General features: G+C 34.3%; 2 protein-coding genes across 2 annotated transcripts; one reads left to right on the top strand and one right to left on the bottom strand.

The window, feature by feature from the left end:
- The first annotated feature begins 16 nt into the window (after positions 1–16).
- LOC145889002 (pyroglutamyl-peptidase 1-like) lies at positions 17–2,259 on the top strand. Its single transcript, XM_082979871.1, has 5 exons — positions 17–316; positions 579–695; positions 785–864; positions 1,039–1,185; positions 1,245–2,259. Exons 1-5 carry the CDS (start codon positions 230–232, stop codon positions 1,456–1,458), a joined length of 645 nt encoding a protein of 214 aa, XP_082835997.1. The 5' UTR covers positions 17–229; the 3' UTR covers positions 1,459–2,259.
- A 1,448-nt stretch (positions 2,260–3,707) lies between these two features.
- Positions 3,708–7,548, bottom strand: LOC145890153 (uncharacterized). The gene is made up of 11 exons (XM_082981187.1): positions 6,184–7,548; positions 5,797–5,898; positions 5,623–5,734; positions 5,347–5,460; positions 5,201–5,290; positions 5,084–5,122; positions 4,983–5,027; positions 4,743–4,927; positions 4,529–4,688; positions 4,151–4,254; positions 3,708–3,782 (listed from the first exon to the last, which is right to left on the bottom strand). The coding sequence occupies exons 1-11, from the start codon at positions 7,477–7,479 to the stop codon at positions 3,708–3,710; spliced, it is 2,322 nt and encodes a 773-aa protein (XP_082837313.1). The 5' UTR covers positions 7,480–7,548.
- Between the last annotated feature and the right edge of the window lie 3,824 nt (positions 7,549–11,372).

Here is an 11,372-nt window from a genome sequence, read left to right as displayed (position 1 = left end):
CTTCGATCGACGATCAGCTGACTTATTTGCGAATGCGGAATGCCGTGTTTTTGTCCGAAGGTTGCGTAATCTCATCTACTGCTGCTTTGGTACTTTTCCAACATGAACGTTTAATCGTAGTTCATACATTATGTTGGTTGGGTTAATCGACTGTTGCCTTTTGTAATGTAGCGTAGCCAGGAAAGTCTGCTAATTGTGTATTTGACTTTCTTCGACCACTTTTTTGACCATGGCACCTGAAAGTATCACTGTATTGGTAACTGGATTCGGCCCATTTGGTTGTTATGAAGTAAATTCTAGTTGGATTGCTGTCAAAGTAAGTCGTATATGATTAAATTTTTTTTTGTAAACTGCATTTCTTGTTATTTCATAGTTTGAATGTAATGTTTTTTGAACAAATTGTAATATATTTTGAACAAAGCTGTTTTCACAATGACTAAGCTGATGTACAATTTTATGTGTCTATGAATTAACAAGCCACTGTTCAGGTATAGTGTACACTTCAAGCATACCTGCCTTAAATAAGCAAAGTCATCTACACAATCATCAGCACTTTTTGTCGTTTTTTTTGTTTACAGGAGCTGGAATGCATAGGCCTTGGATCCCACATTAATCTAGTTGTACATGAAATTCCTGTGGAGTATGACATAATAGACAAAACCATTCCACAGTTATGGAAAACTTTAAACCCTCAAGTAATCAGTGTTCTTTAAAGTATTTTTGTCATAATTTATTGAGTTACTACTTCTTGTGTGAGTGTTTAATCTCAGAAATGTTCTTTAAGCTTGTAATCCATGTGGGATTATCTGGTATTGCTGCCACATTTACTCTGGAACAAGTGGCTCATAACAGTAATTACTGCAGGTCAGTGGTCACCGCTATTTTCTTACCATACATGTTTTGCAATTAGGGAAACACTTTATTACTTTGGAAATTGTGAGTTAATGCATAAAATCGGTGGTTTTTCAATCTGTGCTTTAATGATATTTTATTGCTTATTGTATCTTTTGTTTAAACATATTAAATGTGTTATTACAGAAAGGATGAGTTAGGTTCACTGCCAAAAAATCATCAGTGCAAAGCTACAGGACCTGCTGTCATCAAGTCAACTCTAGACATGAAAAAGATTGTCGAGTCGTTAAAGCAACAAGGAGTGAAGGCAGAGACTTCGAAAGATGCTGGAAGGTAACATCATTACTAATACCATTACATCAGATTTTGGACTTTCTTTTCTATAAATGCAGGTACCTTTGTGAATACATCTATTACACATCTTTAAGCATGAAAACCAGTCCGGCCGCATTTATTCATGTTCCCCCTTTGGACAAACCATATAGTCGCCATCAGTTGGGACAAGGCCTCAGACAAATTATTTTAACGATGCTTAAGCAAATGAAGCAAAAAGAGACAAATCTGAAGCAAAAACTTGTCCAAAACCTGCCAATAAAACTGTCTTAACTCTTCTTCAATTGTTAACCTGCTACAAGCTATTCATTGTAATATGTTAGTCCCTGTTTTCTTAAGATTTTTTAGAATAATTGGTTCCAACTTGTGTGGTTATTTTCTGTAGTCCTTAATTTCTTAAGCCACTGGGAAATTATTTTATCAATAGTGTGCTGGTTTATGTTTTGCTTTTAAGCAAATTTGCAAATGCAGTGTTTTATTTTATCGTTTCTTCATATGCAAGTCAAGAAACAAAAGTGTTTGCGGTGTGTTTTAGCCTACTTGGTATGGTATGTATTTCTGCTATCTTCTAATTGGTAACAATTTGCACGGCTGTCATGTTCCACAAGCTACTTATGTTTTACAGTGGTTACATAGTCCAGATATGTGTTCTGATTTTAGCAACAAAAAACTACACCCACAGAAGGAAGAGTATTATTAATCATTGTCCTAAATTTCCACTTTTAAAGAAAAAATAACATTGGTACAGGAAACTGCAACTTATCAGTGAAAAGTATTAGTGTTGTGACTTTTGGAGTGGACGATCCGAAATGGACGATTTGTTAGCACTGTTCACATATTTTCTCTTGGCGTAACAGATAGCTTTATGTGGCAACTGACAATAACTTTATGGTACGTTGCGCCCAACACCGGTTACATGTGTTTGCTTGCTGGTCTATTGTCAAAGTGTGTGTGCTTTGCCCGCTGCATGCATGAGGTCTAACTTCACACGATAATTTTTTAACCGAAACTGTACTTTTATTATTTTGTGGCCGATGTCAACAACGTTATTACAATACACTTCTTGTTTGTCTTTCTGTTGAAATTTAGATGGCCTCCTTGTGAATGCATTGCACTTTCGTAAAAGTAATGTATCTCGAAATGAGGTGCCAGGTTTCGGATATTTAAACGTAGTTACGCGAAGCAGTACAGAGTAATGCATACAACTGTCAAAGGCCTGATGGTTTGACCCAATATATTTTTCGGCTATAAATTGACTGTTGTGTGTACAATGCATTACGCCTCCAACTTTTAACATGGTGAAGTTTGCATTTGCGATAACCCATGCTTTTAAAAGAAACTTAGCTTTGATAAAATACTAACACTAAGTGCTACGTTTTACTTAAATATGGGTAAGTAAAACCATTTTTCTGCTCTTGAAGATTGTCTTGTAACCTTCAGGTCAACCTTTTTTCGTACGTCTCTCATCTTATAGAGAAATTTTTGTAGCATTGTTTAACAAAGGAACTTGGAATCGTACGCTTTTAAGACGTAGGTATAAACGAAAACGTGACTTGAAGGCCAGAAAACGACTCAGAGCGAAAATACAAACCGTTCATAATGGCAGGAGTAATAAATTTTGCAATTACCTCCATAAAAACTAATTGTCCGACCAAAACTTTCTGTGTTTGGCATGTTCCGAATTATGGCACATCCCCAGCAAACAATTTGACGTACTTTCGACGTAGATTTCGTGTTACAACTTGGTTGAGAGAACGTAGATCTCAACGTTTTTTTACGTAAAAGTGTCGATTCGAAACGATGTCTTAAAAACGTTTTGGAAAACGTTGATTGCACACGTTGAGAATACGTAATGCACTGTCACGTTCCTAGCAAACGTTTTTTTTGCGTTTAATCAAACGTTGTGTATACGTAAAAGTGTCGATTCGAAACGATGTCTTAAAAACGTTTTGGAAAACGTTGATTTCACACGTTAAGAATACGTAATGCACTGTCACGGTCCTAACAAACGTTTTTTTGCGTTTAATCAAACGTTGTGTATACGATACGAAACGATGTCTTGAAAACGTTGTTAACACACGTGGAGAATACGTAGTACACAATTACGTCAAAAACCTACGTTTGTTTTACATCTGCGCGAACGTTGTGTTTACGTAAATTTGTTTGTTAGGAAATACGTCCGTTTTACGTTGTGACGTACATCATTGCAGAACATTTGGCGTTGGTTTTGAAAACGTTTTGTGAACATACTTCCGAGCGTTCCAGTGGTGGTTGAAGCGACGCGTTTTCACCTTTGAGTTACAACGTTTCGCCCACGTTGCAGTTCATGTTTTAACAGATCGAGGTTCGAACCATTTAAACGTTGATTATTTAGTAATTACATGGGCTTCTATATTGATAACCTTCATAGTTTTCTTTTGTGTGTTGCTCATCTACGTAGTTATGACCAGAACAACAAGGAAACACCAGTCATCTTACTCAAGAAAGAATTTATTTAGACAAAGCCAGCACATTAATACTTATTAGGAATCCGAAGAAAGGAGTGCAGTGGTGTCGCATGAGCTGCTGGCACTGCTGCTGTAACTTGAATTCAGGGACTGCAAAAATAATACAAACAGTGTTATGGAAGTAATCCCGCAACACACACATACGTGTAAAATATCTTTTTTTTTACCTCAATACACACATATCCGTAAAATATCATTTTTTGCAAGCAAGAAAAATGATATTTTGCGGATATGTGTGTGTTGAGGTAAAGGCTGTGTCAACCGAACTTCCACACATTTTCTAAAATTTGTAAATAATATCTTGGAAACTTTTGTGACAACATTTCTAACCATAACTTGAAATTGGGACAATATGTTATTATTTTCAAAATGGAAAATATTGACTTTTATTTCAACAAAATGAAACAAAAACATTTTACACTTCAGTTCCATCTATAATGGCACTAAATTACATGTACCTGGTAGAGGTCACCACCCTGTCTCCTTGGTGCATGTTTAAGAAATTCACTGATTTCTTTTTCGATAGCTTTGACATCTGTGTTCGTACCTCTCAAACATGCTTCTACAAATAACATTACAATTTGACTACCATAGCTAAATGAATGTTTCCCGACCTGTTTTCATAATTTATACGTGACAATTAAGGAAAAAAATGCAGGCATTTTTCAGCTGATAACATTACCAAGTAAAAATAAATAATTTCCTCCCACTAAAATTTTGTGGAAAAGAAAAAATGCATTAATGTTTTTTTGCTACAATCAGAAATATCTTATATGTGGTTAATACAACCCAATACAACAAAGATGTTTATTTTCCATGATAATCAAATCACATACTTATAATTGCCTTGTTTGTACAAGATTGGCAAAACGAATCTTTTCCCTTTCTTCCTTTATAACTGTACATTGACCACAATTTGTTAGTTCCCACTCTTCTCATCATTCTTCTTACCTTATCTCCCACTGAAGAACCTCCAAGACTTCGTAAGTAATTGATCTTAATGATAAAGGTTTGTGTAAAGTTTTGTTGAGGCTTAGATAAGTAACTTACAAATGACTTTTTAAAGGATTTTTCCAACAAAAGCTTTTCAAGTTCTTCCAATGTTTCTAAAGGCTTGTTTAGATATGTAAACTCTGCATCATCTTCATCCTCTTTGGTTTCCAAGAGATTTTTAACCATTTTTATCTCTTGTTTCATATCACATATATCTCTTGCAATTGTCTGGATTGTTACAGCTGCACAAAAAAATATTGAACTAAATGCAAAACTAACGAAAAATTTGCTACATACCCTCTGTATGCTGCATCATTTCATTTTCATTTAAGTTGGTTTCATCTAAAACAGAAATATTTTTTCAACACAAGTTCAGGTTGTTTTGCAAAACTTCTTACCAGCAATTGAAGAACAAAGTGACCTTTTTCTTGTGTTGCCTGCCAATAAAAGATTTTTTAAAGGCTAATCAACTAACTTTTTTTCATTAGCGAAAACAAACAACTTTTGTTCTTTACCTGCAGAATTAAAACTTAAATTACTACTGTCATTTTCTTTTCCCACTTCATGGTATATGTCTTCATCTGGAAGAGTACATATGGGTACATCTACACAGATCACCACTTTGTTACATTGTTATGATTAGAATGTCATGTGTCCCCACCTTCATCGAGAAATCTTCTTGGCATTTTTCGAGGTCTCTCAATCTCATCACAGCTCTCCATATTTGATGTTTGCAGGGCCAAATTGCATTTCTGCAGTGCTTTTTCAAATTCCCCTTTTTTGAAAAAAAAACATATTACAATATATGTGCAAAAAAGCCATATTATTGCAAAGCTGCAGACAGGGTATGTACACGCACTGTTTCGACCTGTAAGGTCTCATCAGTGCAGCTGTTGAGTGGCACTGTGCTAGCTTTTACAACTTTAATAGAACAAACCTGATTTGTACAAAATCCTTATTGGGTGTTGTCCCCAGTTTTCTTCGTCTGGCAATTCACCTTTTTTGGCCTTTTGCCGGGCTCCCACCTTTGGCCAGTAACACATCAAGTTCTGGAAATAAATACAACATAATCAAAAATTCAAACTTGTAGACAACAAATGAACAAACATACTTTTTCCTGCGTAGTAAATATCCATGAGTTATGGACAATTTCAGCTGTTTCTTCATTAACAAATATTACAACAACAAACATTTTTAACAAAATATGTTGAACCTGCATTTAATACCACACATAGCACTATCTGTAAACAACAGATATCATATTTCATGCATAACCGCCATAAATATGCATTTATGACCAAATTTCAAAACTAACATCTTGTTTTAATACAACTGTTTTAGTGTCCTCCGCAGTAGTAACATATATGCCCAGGTTTTTAGAATCACATGGTGCAAGAAAAAAGCTTTTTGCATTATTATACACACGACAAAACAATTTTTCACAGCTACGTGCTTCAAGGATTTCTATGCACATCTCACCCTGTTGAGCAAAATTCACAATATAGCCATTATTCGGTTCCTTGGTATATGTTTTTTGTTGCTTGTGGTCACTTTTGCTATCAACCTTGATTTTTTCACTAAGTCTTCTAACAACTTGCGTAATTGGGCTCTTGCCAGATTTGACCATTCGTTTCAGCTTTTGCATGTATGATTCAAATTTGAAGCCGCTACATGCATCAAGACACCCAAACTTACAAGCATCTCTTTTCAAATGTAACAAACTATGCACGTTATACACCAAAAACTCTTTGCCATACAGGTCAGCAGAATCCGTTACAAATTTGCTTAAAAGGTTATGTCCGTAACAAGCAAAATTTTCAACGAAAGTTGGTGAAATTAGAAGTTTTATACCTACACTAAATAAAAGAAAGTGTTCATAAAATTTCTTCGGAAGAACCTTTTTTAACACAATCTGTCCTGTATAAAGCATAAATTGCCGAAATTCTGTAGCTTTCCACCTGTCCACTTCCCTAAGACTGCGTGGCTTTCTCACAAAATATCCTGGAATATAGGGCTTCAAGAAAACAAGTTTGTCTGAAATTATGTCTAAATGTTGCACACTAAACCTTACTGGTTTAGGTCCACGAATCCACATGCACAAAAGTTTTTTCATTACTCCAAGGCACACTTGGTGCATGTAATCAATAGGAAATTGATCTACCATATCAATAGGTAGTTGGCAAAAAGGAGATGTAATATGATGATGTTCTGCATTACTTTGGTTTCTGAATGAGTTGTCTGTCCTCTCTGGTATGTCTTCAATTTGTGGGTAAGTCAGGCGACCACACCACATTCCTTTTTGGGAACATTTATCACATCCATAGAATCCTGAATATAGTTTTGTACATTTAACCATTGCCCTGGCTGGTGCATCACATATGATGCACTTAATCCTGAATTTAAATGTACATTCACCAACTTCTAATCCACTTTTTAGAATTTCGTTCAATTCATATATAAAATCAGTCAAAAAATCTAAATTGGAAGGTTTAGATGTTCCATATGTTAGTGCAACAGGGAATACACATTCAAGTTCAACAACACTGCCAAGCACTGGCCAAAAACAAGACTTTGAGCTCTTGAACAATGGTAGCCCATCAACATTAAATGTCAAGCCAAATACTGCATGACTTTTCACATTCTGCAATATAAAATGTAGCTGCTTTCTTAATCCAAAGTAGTAGTATTGCATTCCAGACTTAATTTGTACATCTACATGTTTGGGTGTTGACAAAAGGGTACGGCACGTACATGGCAAATTACTGACACAAATAGCTGGTCCACACTCCTGCATAACTTTAAGCAAATTATCTACTGCAGCATGGTTGACATTGTATGTAGTGACCCAGTTGGCAAATTGTTCTCTAAAGGGTACAACTGACTTTTCTGGGGGTTCATGATAAGTTGGGTTATGCAGCTCATCTTTAAAAATACTGGGTGCCTTAGGCTGGAAAACAGCCTTTTGGAAAGATGGGGAAGCTTTATTTTTGTTTAAATTAGTTTTGCTAAGAGGTGGTATAACCTCAAGGTCATCGCTGTCAGAGGTACTGTAATAGGTACACAATTGTTCATGTATTTTTTTGTTTTTTCTCTTGATGCGTTTACTCTTAATCCATTCCTTTTGATATATCTTTCTTTTTTCAAATCTTCCATCCATTCCGATATTCAAACACAACAATGTTAAATTACACACAATGCAAAAAGGTTTGCCAACTAAGTGCCAAAAATATAGCCTATAGCCTACTTTTGGTAATGACTATGTTATATACACACTCATTAACTGAATACTTTTGGTAATAAGTTCGTTATATCACACCACAGTTACCCGTAGATTCAGTTACTTGGAAATGGACATCTTACTTACCTTGCACCAATGTTGTCCATTATAGGTCAGATGTAAAATAGGCCTAATATTGTTACACACAACAGGTGTTACTCTAATGTTGCTTAACGTCCGAAAAAGGCCCTGGCAACATATAGCAAAATTAAATTTATTTTTTAACAAAAGTACAGTCCTTATTTTACATCGGATAAAAGTACCTAAACAAGTTAAACATGAAAAGGACAAAAACACGAGGCAACATTTTCGGGAGACTGCGAACTCCATCTGCAATTTTGGCGGGAATAGAAATCTTCACCACGTGCGTTGTTTGTATGTTTAAATTTTACAGAAAAATAAATTAACGCAAAACAAAACAATATTATTATTAATTAAACTATCAAAAAGAAGGCATTTTTCAAATAAAAATGTTTCTGACAACAGTTTCTTCGTGTGTCAAAACACGTGATGTCAAGTTTTGTCTAACGTTTGCATTATTTGGTGTACTGCACGTAAAAAAAACAACGTGTCGAAACAGCGTCTTTGCATCGTTCGTTACTTCGAAATGCAATAAACCAACGTTTACATTTTAAATCTAACGTTAAATCCTTGTTATAAATTTTCATAACGTTCGAAGTCAACGTTTATGTTACGTTAAAACAAGCGTTTAATCTTTATTGTCAATGAGTTTCACTAAGAACCTACAAAACCAACGTTCATGTCATTTTAAACAATGTCCAATCTTAGTTCGAAACGGGTTTATTTGAAACGTATGAAACCAACGTTTATGTCACGTAAAAACAAATATCCAATCTTAGTTACAAACGGGTTCATTTGAAGCGCATGAAACTATAACGTTTACATTACGTTAAAACAAATCTCCAATTTTGGTTCTAAACAGATTGATTTGAAACGTATGAAACCAACGTTTAGATTACGTTAAAACAAATGTAGAATCTTAGTTCTAAATGGGTTCATTTGAAACGTATGAAACCAACGTTTATATTACGTTAAAACTAATGTCGAATCTTGGTTCTAATTAGGTTCATTTGAAACGTATGAAACCAACGTTTATATTACGTAAAAACAAATGTCGAATCTTGGTTCTAATTGGGTTCATTTGAAACGTATGAAACCAACGTTTATATTACGTAAAAACAAATGTCGAATCTTGGTTCTAATTGGGTTCATTTGAAACGTATGAAACCAACGTTTATATTACGTGAAAACAAATGTCGAATCTTGGTTCTAATTGGGTTCATTTGAAACGTATGAAACCAACGTTTATATTACGTTAAAACAAATATCGAATCTTGGTTCTAATTGGGTTCATTTGAAACGTATGAAACCAACGTTTATATTACGTTAAAACTAATGTCGAATCTTGGTTCTAATTGGGTTCATTTGAAACGTATGAAACCAACGTTTATATTACGTTAAAACTAATGTCGAATCTTGGTTCTAATTGGGTTCATTTGAAACGTATGAAACCAACGTTTATATTACGTTAAAACTAATGTCCAATCTTGGTTCTAATTGGGTTCATTTGAAACGTATGAAACCAACGTTTATATTACGTGAAAACAAATGTCGAATCTTGGTTCTAATTGGGTTCATTTGAAACGTATGAAACCAACGTTTATATTACGTTAAAACTAATGTCCAATCTTGGTTCTAATTGGGTTCATTTGAAACGTATGAAACCAACGTTTATATTACGTGAAAACAAATGTCGAATCTTGGTTCTAATTGGGTTCATTTGAAACGTATGAAACCAACGTTTATATTACGTTAAAACTAATGTCCAATCTTGGTTCTAATTGGGTTCATTTGAAACGTATGAAACCAACGTTTATATTACGTGAAAACAAATGTCGAATCTTGGTTCTAATTGGGTTCATTTGAAACGTATGAAACCAACGTTTATATTACGTTAAAACTAATGTCGAATCTTGGTTCTAATTGGGTTCATTTGAAACGTATGAAACCAACGTTTATATTACGTTAAAACTAATGTCCAATCTTGGTTCTAATTGGGTTCATTTGAAACGTATGAAACCAACGTTTATATTACGTTAAAACTAATGTCGAATCTTGGTTCTAAGTGGGTTCATTTGAAACGTATGAAACCGACGTTTACATTACGTTAAAACTAATGTCCAATCTTGATTCTAATTGGGTTCATTTGAAACGTATGAAACCAACGTTTATATTACGTTAAAACTAATGTCGAATCTTGGTTCTAATTGGGTTCATTTGAAACGTATGAAACCAACGTTTATATTACGTTAAAACTAATGTCCAATCTTGGTTCTAATTGGGTTCATTTGAAACGTATGAAACCAACGTTTATATTACGTGAAAACAAATGTCGAATCTTGGTTCTAATTGGGTTCATTTGAAACGTATGAAACCAACGTTTATATTACGTTAAAACTAATGTCGAATCTTGGTTCTAATTGGGTTCATTTGAAACGTATGAAACCAACGTTTATATTACGTTAAAACTAATGTCCAATCTTGGTTCTAATTGGGTTCATTTGAAACGTATGAAACCAACGTTTATATTACGTTAAAACTAATGTCGAATCTTGGTTCTAAGTGGGTTCATTTGAAACGTATGAAACCGACGTTTACATTACGTTAAAACTAATGTCCAATCTTGATTCTAAGTGGGTTCATTTGAAACGTATGAAACCAACGTTTATATTACGTTAAAACTAATGTCGAATCTTGGTTCTAATTGGGTTCATTTGAAACGTATGAAACCAACGTTTATATTACGTTAAAACTAATGTCCAATCTTGGTTCTAATTGGGTTCATTTGAAACGTATGAAACCAACGTTTATATTACGTGAAAACAAATGTCGAATCTTGGTTCTAATTGGGTTCATTTGAAACGTATGAAACCAACGTTTATATTACGTTAAAACTAATGTCGAATCTTGGTTCTAATTGGGTTCATTTGAAACGTATGAAACCAACGTTTATATTACGTTAAAACTAATGTCCAATCTTGGTTCTAATTGGGTTCATTTGAAACGTATGAAACCAACGTTTATATTACGTTAAAACTAATGTCGAATCTTGGTTCTAAGTGGGTTCATTTGAAACGTATGAAACCGACGTTTACATTACGTTAAAACTAATGTCCAATCTTGATTCTAATTAGGTTCATTTGAAACGTATGAAACCAACGTTTATATTGCGTTAAAACTAATGTCGAATCTTGGTTCTAAGTGGGTTCATTTGAAACGTATGAAACCAACGTTTATATTACGTTAAAACTAATGTCGAATCTTGGTTCTAATTAGGTTCATTTGAAACGTATGAAACCAACGTTTATATTACGTGAAAACAAATGTCG

The sequence above is a fragment of the Ascidia mentula genome, chromosome 2 (assembly GCF_947561715.1).
Source record: "Ascidia mentula chromosome 2, kaAscMent1.1, whole genome shotgun sequence".
NCBI lineage: Eukaryota > Metazoa > Chordata > Ascidiacea > Phlebobranchia > Ascidiidae > Ascidia > Ascidia mentula.
Note: the sequence above shows the minus strand (reverse complement) of the source record. Positions and strands in the feature narration are given on the sequence as shown.